We start from the raw sequence: 12,932 nt of genomic DNA on the forward strand, positions 1-12,932 counted from the left end.
GCGTGTGGGAAAGTGACAGATGTGGCAGCGGGGAGACATGAGGAGCACCGTGGAATTTGGTGTAGTCATTGAGAGGGACAGAGGGGACAAGCTTTACCGACGGGTATTGAAGACAGTGGACCAGGAAATGGACGGCTGAGATGCGATTCTGGTTGTGAGATTCTGGAGCGTTGGATTAGGGGAGCAAGCCCATGTGATTGGTTGGGGTCCCACTATTGTTGGTCTTTGATGGACATAGCATAGACATGTGATTGGCTAGTGGGTTGCTCGTGGGAATGTGATGTGTCCATGTTCTCCTTCCTTTTTTCCTTTTTCCTTTTTAATTTTGGAAAAAAAATTATCTTCGTCGAATACTTTGGTAATCGGTTTTTTAACAAGCAACCCATCTAATACACGGTTAGGGGTGTCAAAAGTCAATTATGGATAGGACAACATCACGTATTTACAAAATATTTATATGTCCGAATCTTAATTCGGATTGAATTTCGGACGTATCTAATTGATCAAACTCATATTGGTTTAAATACGGACAAGTAAAGCGCGCGGACAATAAACTAACATGTGTTAAGGTCCGAACAATTAAATCAGTGTATTTGGACCCGAACCCGATTTTAAATCGGACATTTTTTTTGTTTGGGCCCAGATTTTAAACATATAACTTATGTCCAAACTTGAATTAATCCGGATCGGATAAATTCGATCATTCGGATCGGATAAAATTTTATCACCTCTATACACGGCTACATTGAATTCCATCTTATATGATAGAATCTCAGGTAAGTGAGTTCTCCCGTCCCACATACACCAAGTAATTACAGGATCTTCAGCCCATGAGAGAGGTTCCAAATAAATTTAAGTGCGAGTTTGAACCTAAAACCTATGATTCACTAATTCTGTCAATATAAACACATTTGACCATACTAGTTGATTATGGTGGTATTGTTTTTAAAAGTAAATTAATACATACACACACACATATATATATATATAGAAAATTCTTATTGGTACTTGTGTAAACATTGAATCTGTATAATCCTTAGGGTTTATGTGTTCCAAATTCATGAGAGACATAATGTAATTAGAACTTTACAGATAAATTAATTAAGATGAATACTCACTAATCGAAGTTGATGCCTGAATTTATCTTGAATACACATGCAAATATGCTTAAGGGACATTGAATGCTTACTTTCATGCATTATTTCTTTCAAACTTCAAAGCATCTAGGCTCCACACATCTCAATACGACTATATTACTCAAGATATCAGAATCTTGAGAATAGTCAAACTTGTATTTGTTGTGTTTAATTGACGTATATATGTGTAGTTATACATGCGAGCGAAGTTAATTATGAGATTGTGATGCACAACCAACAATATGTCTAAAATACTTTTCTTTGTCGAGATGATATCGTACAAGTTTATCCTTTAGACAAGCAATATGGACTTAAAACTTGAGCGATCAAGTCTTTGTTAGTGTAAGTTGGGTCAAACCTAAAGCGTGACTACTAGAATATTGCTCTAAGTGGGAATCAAACTCAAGACTTTCTGAGTGATACGGATTGGCCTCAGAGATTTATCACTAGACTATCACTCAAACACATGATTGCTACTTGGTTCAAGTTCCATCCACACAATTACAAATATGAAATCATTGTGTAAATACATATACTGACACGTGTTAAATAATGACTTATTTTATTTTACGCTTATAAGCTTTAGGAAAATGGAAGTTGTGCGAAAAGGAAGCGTAGCGTAAATCAATAATAGAGTATAATTGATCATGATCGAAGCATCTATTTTGCTTAAGATAATGGAATATAAAGTAGTTTTATACCTTAATCAATGTGTTGGCTATGAGAACAGACAGTTATGACTTTTGAGGATTCGAATCCTATATATGTAGTTCTTGTTTCTGGACATGATCATCAATTTATTGTGTTATCACATATGAATCTGAATGCTGTCTCTAATTTTTCAAAATATATATATGCTGTATATATAGCTCAGTTCAAGCTTTAATTTAATAAGATTATTGAAACCAATTTAATTTAGGCCGATCTATATGATCAGATATGAAACTGATTTGCTTTGTTCGTTAATGTTTTCTTAACTTAAATGACCAAAGAATATTTTGACATATATATAATTTCAGTTCATAACATCTTGTAATAACTCCACAGTCAAATATGCTTATGCAAGAGTACTATTGGGATGAGTGACATTCTGGGAAGGCAAAGCCATGCGAGCCTGATATATCATCGGGAACCGCACAACTCAAAAAGATAATATTGTTGATGTGTATCACATAATTCAAAACAGACAATATTGTTAATGTGTATTGTACTGAAAGTTCTAATGGAAGATATCATAAGTTTATAACCTACCCCTAGCTATATGGTTAGCCAAACGAAAACATGAATATTGAGAAAGAGCCAACAGTGTTTGCTGGTGCCACTGTACTTCGACCAACTATTCAAGATAGGTTAATCTTTTAGACAATGATGGATCCAAAATCTAAACTCATTGGGGCCACAACTTAAGCAGTGGTGGTTCGTTGCCCCCGTAATCTTTGTGTGTGGTTATTTATATAGTATAAATTGTTTAGTTTCAAACTTTAAAATATTACATCTTTATTTATCACAATTATTCTTTACGATTTTTTATATTACGAAAATGCTTTATTACAACATTGTTAGTAATAACTGGACTGGAACGAATTGATTAGGGATTAGGCTGCTTAGACTTGGAAATGGGGCTTGGACAATGAATAGTTGGGGCCCTAAATGTTTCGGCTGGAAGTCCTTGTAACTAAACGTATATACCCTAGGAAAAAAAACTGAGTCACTGGATGTCCAACTCCCAATCTTTCCACATTAGATCTGCTTTTAGGGCAATGCATGTATATATATATCCAGACAACAACTTAATACCACAAAAACCAACTCATCAAATCTTCATTTGAGATGGAAATGGAGGACAAGTTAAGGTGTGCATGTATATATGCTTATGATCTTGTAATAAAAAGTAGTGCTGGCACAAATCTTTTTTGTGAACCCATTTTGAGGACCACACCATGAGACATAAATTAAAAGGGTCCACTACTACATTTTTCTTCTCCAAACAAGATTAATTGTATGATGCCAATGCCATTGATCTTTGCTGGTGTCTTTGTATTGCAATATATGCATGCCACCCTTGTTAGACCCCACTACTACATGTTATATGCTTTTGGAGTATGGAATTTGGACCCTCTCAATTTATTTTTGTTTGACGTATTCTTCATGGATTTCGGTTTCCCTTGAATACATCAAATTACTCTTACGGATTTATTCCTCCCACGCCCATCAAATGGGCTAAGCCCGACTCATCAAGCTTGGGAAAAAGCCTAGTTAACAAATAAGGGATAGACTTGTACTTATTAAGGGTATTATATCCACACATATAATCGATGTGGGATTCTAACATGTTTGCCTGAGAGGCATAGTTTACAGATTACTAGGTAAATTAGACCGTACATGCATCAAATTTTCATGGTTTCCCTTGAATACATCAAATTACTCTTACAGATTTATTCCTTCCACGCCCATCAAATGGGCTAAGCCCAACTCACCAAGCTTGGGAAAAAACCTAGTTAACAAGTAAGGGATAGACTTGTACTTATTAAGGGTATTATATCCACACATATAATCGATGTGGGATTCTAACATGTTTGCCTGAGAGGCATAGTTTACAGATTACTAGGTAAATTAGACCGTACATGCGTCAAATTTTAATGTACGGTCAAATTATACAAATGAAGTTCAGTGGCAGTATGAAGCCTAGATGGGTTGGGCTGTCAAAACTATTGGGCCAGTGGACATTCTGGAATCTGGATGGGCCCCTATGGGCGGATCATTATTCTATAATTTGCTTGTTGTCCTCGAAATTAAGGATAAACGACCAGCTTCCAGCTTTTTTTTTGTCCAATAAATGGTGATGAGGGAACTGGGAAGGAGGGGATGATCACACTCGTGTGAGCTAATAAATGGAGATGGCAAGATGTGGGCCTTTCACACGTGTTACTGGACTTTGACCTTTTGGACTTTTGCTGAAACTAAGATAAGGCCCATAGCCCAAACGACAGGCCCCAACCTCTATTTTGTTGTATCTATACACTTATACTGTTGAATTAGTAGTATTCAATTATTGACACTTATCTTTTTAACTGTAGTACCCGCTGGATTGGACGGAACCACAAATCTATGTAGTGTTAAGTTTTGTGATGTTGGACGAGCTATTGAGTGATTGGGGGGTTTATTAGTGCTCTAAATCCCACGACAAGAAAAGAAGTGCAGTACATAATATAATAAGTCAAACTTCCTAACCTAATAAAACTTTTTTCCTAGACTCAAACTAGTATGGGTTGCTGTTGAATCAAGGCAGACAAAGTCGTGCGAGTCAGCATGGACTATCTTAGAATGAACAAAGTGTTACTAATGCGGAGAGCTTGAACGTCCCCACTTACCATATGTGCCTCGGGCCACAAGCCCACAACACCAATTGCAATGATACTGTGTATTGGGCCCCTGTATCCCAAAAGAGGCCCAAATATGAACAGTCTTTCAAATTTTCTCCATGATATGTGCTGTGGTTTTGCAGTGTGCTTACCAATCAGAGCCCACCAATGCCGAGCAAAAGTGGGACAGGACAGGATATCCTGCAACAGAGGCCCAGACCCAATTACCCTTATGGTGGTTGTGTGAGTGGTTGTCATGAAAGGCCCACTGCATTATTAGCCAGAACAACCAATACATACATGCCAGTTGTTGGCCACCACCATTGCCACACAAATTTGATCTCTCCATCCCTTAAAATTAATTATTCCCCAATCAACATTTCGTAATTCTATCATCGCACACGAATGGCACATCGAGTTAGAAAATCCAACTCAAATATATCAAAGTGGTATTGTCCGTTCTGAACTAAATACTCGCGGAAATTTGTTCTCCTGACCATATCTAAAATAATAATTAGGCCTGGAAAACGCGTCACTAGGAGAATCGGAGTGGCACAACAGCAGCACTCGGCCCACACAAATGATAATATCGTCTTTGGTCACTTGACTACTTTTGGCTCTTGGAGCTCAAGACTTTATTTATACACGTCAATTGTGTAAAAGAGTCCGAAATTTATTTATGTACCATTCAGTTGGGTTATGCATAATCCGACGTGAAGTGGACTACTACTCTTGACAATTGATGTCACCTTCAATACCAGTTGGGTTCGTTTGCCATTAAATTTGATGGAACAGTTGGAAGGAATGTCGACCATAAAATAATTAATCGAGTCTACAAGTAATTAATATATTTCCAGAGTATTCGTTTCCATCAAGAATTTTATTGTGCATGAGTCACTTCACTTCACTAATGTTTCTATTGACAAAAATTGAACGATGTGTAAAATATTAGGTGAAAGTGGCTTTTGTCCTTTTGGACAAATTAGGGTTTGTCAAAAACCATATTGTTTGAAGCAAAGCTTGCAAAATTAGAATCTACTTTGAAAGCAAGTTATATGCGGAAAAAAAATCATTTGAGTGATAGTATAGTAGTTGTGAATCTCTCTAAGATTAAATCCTATAGACTTAGAACGTCTTAAGTTCGATTCCCATTGAGAGCAAAACTCTTGTGATCACCCGTTGGACTTGGCAACAACTTACCCTATCGTTAGACGATAAATTTTTGTGTGTGTGGGTTTGACGGCTCTAGTTTAGATACATATATGACATTCAAATGATAAATTTTTGTATGATGTCGTTTTTTGTTACGGAAAAAAAAATTTATACCCAAAATATGTGTAGAAGGTCCTAGCTAAAACGGACATCAAGAATCTATCATATGTGCATTTTAAGTCCATTTGACCTACATCATATTTATATATATTCAATCTCCTGCATATATAACCACCGCCCATGAATTATGAATAAACTACCCATATATATATTTCTGATCAATAATCATTGAGTTGTAATTATTTATATAATTAAAGAAGTATAGAAAGAAAAAAAAAAGAAGGAAACATTGTGTTATAATTAATTAATCGTGGTCGATTAATAATGATTAACACAAATATTGACACATATAATAAGATCAGGAGTGCAAGTAAGACCTGCCTCTGATTCTTTGTAGGGCAAACAGGTGTCAATATATTAGACAAGATAATCCTAGTGCTCAAAACTGTTGATCTTCTCTTAATGTTATTTTATATATATATATATATATATATATTCAGAGGCGAAGAGAGGGGACTATACTCGGCTGTAGTCCAGTAAATTTTTTTTAAAAATATATTTATTTTAAAGAATATACTTAACATATTTTTCTAAAATACACTAAACATTAATATTTATCCTATAAACTTATTTTACTCTATTCATATGAAACCTAACACTTTGGGTATATACTGAAATATATAAGGGCTCAAGTCTGTCTCTTTTCACGATTATGATTTACATAATTGTGTTTTAAACCCTTAAATATAAACTATAGTTCGTTTTTACCCATTAATCCCCTAGTCTATCATGAGTCCAAAGTGTAAACTTTTGTTATTGGACTAACCCTCAAATATTATTCAGCAGTAACTTTTGTCCACTTGTCCAGTAAGGTGAGATAGAACATTTTTCTGACTATATATTTTAAAAGATGGATCAATTCAATCAAAATGGCTACGCCAAGTGTTTGATTAATGGTACGACTTGACTTGTAAAGTTGCTAACTAAAAAGGGATCTGGCCAATGGGTTCTGTCATCTGTGAATTGCAGACGGAATGACAAATAAAGTAAAAAAAAAAAAAAAAATTCCCAAAAACGCTGCACCAAGACACTCGCAATTTTTTTTCCTTCAAATTGATTAAAGTGATTATTTTAAGATTAATCCACCCCAACATTACTTCCTGACTCCGCCCTAATTTATATATCGATTTTATATTGAAAGAGGGCGGGAGGGAAGTGGTAAGTGGGATGCCCTGCAGCGGCGCACATGGGAAGGGGTTTGACACAGAGGAACACACAGAGAGGGAAAAGACCGAACCAAACAGCTTCACATGCCCACAAATATATTAATATGAATCTTAGCACATGCTTTTCTTTGCACTATTGGGACCTCTTGTCCCTTTTTGTTTTACTATTTTCAAGTGGGAGTTGACCAAAACCAGTTTGCCGCTACTCATTTATATAATATCTACATATATACATATATAATAACTGAGATTAGGGTTTTGATTATATATTCATGTTCAAAACCAGTTTGCCGGTACTTGTAATCTCGGACTATCGAGTTGGTTGAGAAAGAATCCTCTTAAATTAAATTATCCTCACATATTTGTTTGATCGATGTTTAATTGAGATTAGGGTTTTGATTATATATTTATATTCATACAAAACGTTTTTTGGAGCCTAAACTAACAAGTTAGACATTTAAGAATAATAAAAAAGAGTACGACGGTTTCCTTTGACATTTTTGATAAACTCTCTTCATGCATGGATGAAACTTTTTACTTTTTTTTTTCCGCAAATGCACAATTAGCTAGAGAAGTATCAATTATTTTCTAGTCATAGGTGCCAAAACATGCAATTTAAGGCAAAACATAACATAAACAAGCCAGAAACCTCTCTTCTTTTTTTTATCTTAGCAGGCTCTCTCTCTCTCTCTCTGTGGCTGGCTATAGCTATTTGCCAATAATAACAAAATAGGAGTTGGGTGTGACGACTTTCAAATAATTGCACAATATGTTTCTACTTTTGATTTGCTTATATGTGCATTTCTTCTTTTTGGTTTCAACCTGTAAGCACACACACAATGCGACATTTGCTTTTGTGTCATGTGCATGTTTTTAGAAACACCACTTTTGGTGCTATACACTTGCATCAGCCATCCTTCTTGTACAAAATATATAGATGTCTCTCTCCACCATTCTTATCGGTAGTCTAATTGATTATTTCTCCAAAGTTAGGGCATCAAGAATCTCATTCGAGATCGAGAGTTCGATTTTAAATTGGTATAATTATTTTCAAGTAGTTTGTGTTGGAACTTTGTCCAACGAACTTGTCAAGCATGTTTACGCGTGTCTAGGACACGCATGAGGAGTTGTTCTCGGTTTAAAAAAAATAGATATCTCTATAAATTTAGGAAAGAATAGTTGCAAACAATTGGAGGATTAATGCTAGGGACCGGATTTGACTTAAATTTCTCTAATTTGGTAATAAGTGATTCAAGATCTTGTCAAAACGAAAAAAAAAAGAAAAAAAAAGAAAAGTGGGTTTGATTTGATAATCGCGAGGCATTTCCATAAAATCGATTTGAGGATCCCAAGTAATGATTACTACTCACTTTATTACTCAAATCACAATTAATTATTAGGATATTATTTATATATTATGCTACCAAAGTAGTCCACTTCGATTAGTGGACTTCTTTTTTAGTCTCTTTAGTTTAGACTTACCAATCCAATGCAAGGTTGTGAACTTCCTACGAAACAATACATTGATTAGAGCATCCACAATGGGATGATTTTGAAGTACTTGATATGATACTTTCTTGATAAGTTAAGTGCTAGATGTTCACAATGGATATAATGGAGTGTATTTTAAGTACTTGAAATGTTATTTTTTTGATAAGTATAGCGCTACATGCACACAATGGGTGAAAAATGAAGCTTGAAAATTTAGTTGTGGAAAAATGATACTTGAGAGTTGGAGTATGTATATAGTTGATGAATAGTGAAGAGAGATGATAAAAAGGAAGAAAGAGGTGATGAAAAGGAAGAGAGAGATGATAAAAAGGAAGAAAGAGAAGATGAAAAGGAAGAGAGAGATATGAAAAGGAAGAAAGAGATGATAAAAAGGAAGAGAGAGAAAATAGAGAAAGTGAGTATGGAGTGTTGGAATGTATGAAGTGTTGATGAATAGTGTATATTGTGAGATTTAATCATCCAATTAAATTGTGCCACGTAGGATAAAGGAGGGGAGAGAGAATAATTTTGAAGTGCTTGATATTTCAAGCATCACTGTGGATGCTCTTAGTGTGTGTGTATATATATATATATATATATAAGTGTAAGACTTTGTCTTAGAATGCTCTCCAAAAGTTACTTTATTTTGTCCAACTACAAAGCTATATTTAGGCTACTTAATTAGAATATATAAGTAGTTATACATAGCATATATGTTAAAGGATTATAAATCATGTTTACAACTATAATGGTGAACCTAAACACCACATGATTGAGAGAAGATTGCAGTCCTCATCAATGCCATCAATAATCCAAACTTAATCACAGATTGGACCATCTCTTCAGTCATTTATCAATCTAGTAGCATGTTGGAGAAAATATCTCTATGGTCTGCTCGTAAAGTCAACATAGGCTCTATTAATGTCTAGGTCGATAAATTGGCCAAATGAGCCGCACCAGGTTACAAATCTGGATGTATTCCTAGTTCTTATTTTCTTGATTTACAATTGTTTTTAGGTAATGTTTATATATGTTTCCCTGTCCATTGTTTGGGGCTGTAGTTTATGTTCCTTTATTTTTTTCGGTGCCATAAAAGAGAGAGAGGATTGCAAGTCATATATACATTACAAAGTACTTCTCAATGATTGTACATCAAAATGGTTTGCCACTTCTAAGAATTAATCCAATTAATCTTTCTTTTCTTTTCTTTTTTCATTTCTATATGTTTCAAATATTCTAAATCATTTACAATCAACCATTTTTATAGACCGGGTGGGACAAGCTATGTGGTACTATTGAAATTGGACGTAATTGATATCACTAAAAAAGAGTTCAAGGGCTCTACAATTACCCTTGAATTTTTGGAATCTAGAATTCTCATCTGATGACTCATATGATGTCAAATCATCTCGTCAAAAAACTTACGTAAGAAGAGAGAATGAAGTGAAATTATTTTTTATTGTTGGATAAAAGCAAGTAAAATTTTTAGATTTCAGAACAATTAAGATATTGTGGAGCAATTGATACCCCCAAAACTACACTCTCTCTCTCTCTTACTATTTCTCAAAACAATCATAGGAAGAGTTGATCACCCTCTGTCTTCACCAATCCAGGCAAAGTTTGGAAAATACAGCTCACAATCTTGCCACGTGGCACCAACCCATTAACCCAAAAATAATTAAAAAAACAATTGTACCCCCCTTCATCCGTGTATTAATACCCACTTGGCCCCCAACACACAAGCTCTTCCCAATTGGCCCAAACGTCTCTCACATTATTATTACTACAGCTATTCCAAAAGATAAGCACACTCTCTCTTACAACCATTTCAAGCACCAAAACAAATCTCTCTCCCTCCCTCTCTCTCTCTCTCTCTTGTGGAGTGAAGAATATATAAGAGAAAAACAGGTTGATGGAAAGAGTGAAACCAAAGATGGGTTTTGAGGAGACTGAGTTAAGGCTAGGGTTACCAGGAAATGTTAGCAGTGAAGGAGGAGAAGTGGCAAGGAAGAGAGGCTTCTCTGAGACTGTTGATTATTTGAACCTCAATCTTTCCTCCTCCGCTGCGGCGGAGGATCCGAATGACAAGGCAAAGAATGGTGTGGAGAAGAACCTTCTCTCTGCAGCTGATCCAGCTAAGCCTCCAGCTAAGTAAGTTTGTGTGTGTGTGTGTGTGTATATATATATAGATATGTATTAATTAATTTCTACTTAATTAATTACTTTGCCATATTTTTTCTGATTTTTTTGTTTGTTTATTTGGGGAGTGTATGATGAGGTACATATTGATGGCATGATTAGGGTTAGGTTTAAGCATGATTTTTTTCATGAGAGAGAAAGAGGGAGGGAGTTTAGTAAGAAACTTAGACCCAAGAAAGAGAGAGATAAACATATAATTAAAGACCATTGGTATGGCCACCCTATCTTTTTTTACTTTTATAATTTTTAAGGCATGCAACCTTAATACACTAATTTTTGTCTTAATACTTGATAAAATAGAATATCAAACTAATTATAAATACCATTGCAATCAAACCGGTGGCAAAAGCATGCTAGTGAACTAGATCTCGTACAACTTGCAAAGCTTTTTTTTTTTTAAATATCATGAGTGTTGAATCTGCCAACAACCCCTCAGCAGAAGTGATTAAGGTATATATTCAATTTGGTGATTCCACAGTTTAAGTCCCGCACCCACTTACCTTTACAAGAAAGAAAAGGAGTGGTGAATCTTCTGAACTTTTCTTTTTAAGTGTCGAATTATAAAGTTTCCCTTACAATTTGTCGACAGATAAGTTGGACCAAGACTTAGCATAAAACCAAATGGGAATAGATCTCACTAATGATGGAATCCCAGAAATCCCACAGGCATACGCTTTGGCCGAAGCCAATAACCAACTGGCCCAATAACTCATGTTAATTCATTATCCAAATGGAGTATAATTATTTTTTTGAAAAAAAAATGTAGGGCACAAGTTGTGGGTTGGCCACCAGTGCGTTCATTCAGAAAGAACATGATGGCCGTCCAAAAGACCACCGCAGACCCCCATCAGAATAAGAACATTAATGAGAAGGTCTCCGATGCGACCTTCGTGAAGGTAAGCATGGATGGTGCACCTTATCTTCGCAAAGTGGACTTGAAGATGTATAAGAGTTATCAAGAACTCTCTGATGCCTTGGGGAAAATGTTCAGTTCCTTCACTATAGGTTTGTGTATAATATAATATAATCTAATCTAATTGGTTAATTAATTAATCTTGTTTAATGAATTATTAATGGAGAAATTTTTTATAATTAATCATGTAGGTAATTGTGGACCAAATGGAATGAAGGATTTCATGAATGAGAGCAAGCTTATGGATCTCCTCAATGGCTCTGATTATGTCCCAACTTATGAAGACAAAGATAGTGATTGGATGCTTGTTGGAGATGTTCCATGGGAGTAAGTAGTGCCCTCTAATTTTTCTTATACTTAATATATTTCTATATATGCCATTAACACTAAAAATCTCACATCGGTTTGGCATAATCCATCCGAGTGGTTTGTAAACAAAGCCCAGTTCCTCTCATATTGAAGACGTATTTTCATGGGTTTAAGAACCAACGACGACAACCCATGAAGATTTTTCAATGTGTTTGGCCTGAAAATTTTTATTTGAATATATGGAGTACTAATTACAGTAATGTCTTCTCATTTTAAACAGAATGTTTGTTGAATCATGCAAGCGTCTCCGAATAATGAAAGGAAAGGAAGCAATTGGACTTGGTAATTAGCCTACATTTGGAAACATTAATTAATTGTTAATCTTGTATAATATTTCTCCAATAGTAATTAACTTAATTACCTGGATTGATTAATTCAGCTCCAAGAGCCGTGGAGAAGTGGAAGAACAAAAGCTAGGGCAAGGAGCAGCATGACCTGCAGCTTCTCTTTGATGTGTCATACAGTACATGCATATTATTGAGCAGTGTGGTTGTGTGTTATGTTTTTGATTTGTAAAATTATGAGATACTTGGGTAATTAATTATTACTATATTATAAGTAAAACAGTTAATAACTCTTTTTCATTTATGTTCCAAAACTTGGTCAATATGTCTTGTCTTTGCTTTGCTTTGCTTAGTAGTTATCAATGGCTTGTCTCAATAACAATTTGTAATAATTAATTAATGTTGTACCCTGTTTGGTGTAGTAGTTGTTGTATTATTTCTTTTGTGTATTTATTCTTTCTTTCTTTTTTTCCTTTTCGGATTCTTTGTTTCAAGGTGTATATTTTGATTTGATATGCATTGGTGATGTTCCATGAACTTGTCAAGGACAGGGAACCATATCATGTGCTTGGTTGATGGAGCATTAATTCAAGCCCATTTATTTAGGTTTGGGCAATTTTTATTATTCTTGGTTTGTGGAGTTGATGTATTGGTATTATTCAATCTTTAGATGATAGTCT

At 35.0% G+C, this 12,932-nt stretch overlaps 1 protein-coding gene across 1 annotated transcript; it reads left to right on the top strand.

Moving 5' to 3' along the window:
* The first annotated feature begins 10,250 nt into the window (after positions 1–10,250).
* On the top strand, positions 10,251–12,662 carry LOC120007848 (auxin-induced protein AUX28-like). Its single transcript, XM_038858310.1, has 5 exons — positions 10,251–10,638; positions 11,453–11,691; positions 11,791–11,926; positions 12,189–12,250; positions 12,348–12,662. The coding sequence occupies exons 1-5, from the start codon at positions 10,400–10,402 to the stop codon at positions 12,383–12,385; spliced, it is 714 nt and encodes a 237-aa protein (XP_038714238.1). The 5' UTR covers positions 10,251–10,399; the 3' UTR covers positions 12,386–12,662.
* Positions 12,663–12,932: the final 270 nt, after the last annotated feature.

This window comes from Tripterygium wilfordii, chromosome 10 (assembly GCF_013401445.1).
Source record: "Tripterygium wilfordii isolate XIE 37 chromosome 10, ASM1340144v1, whole genome shotgun sequence".
NCBI classification, from domain to species: domain Eukaryota; kingdom Viridiplantae; phylum Streptophyta; class Magnoliopsida; order Celastrales; family Celastraceae; genus Tripterygium; species Tripterygium wilfordii.

Excerpts from the sequence above, each read along its gene's own strand:
- LOC120007848 (XM_038858310.1), top strand. The coding sequence starts at position 10,400 with ATGGAAAGAGTGAAACCAAAGATGGGTTTTGAGGAGACTGAGTTAAGG. Across the intron at positions 11,692-11,790 it reads GTTCAGTTCCTTCACTATAG|GTAATTGTGGACCAAATGGA; the intron begins GTTTGTGTATAA and ends TTAATCATGTAG. Across the intron at positions 11,927-12,188 it reads GTTGGAGATGTTCCATGGGA|AATGTTTGTTGAATCATGCA; the intron begins GTAAGTAGTGCC and ends CATTTTAAACAG.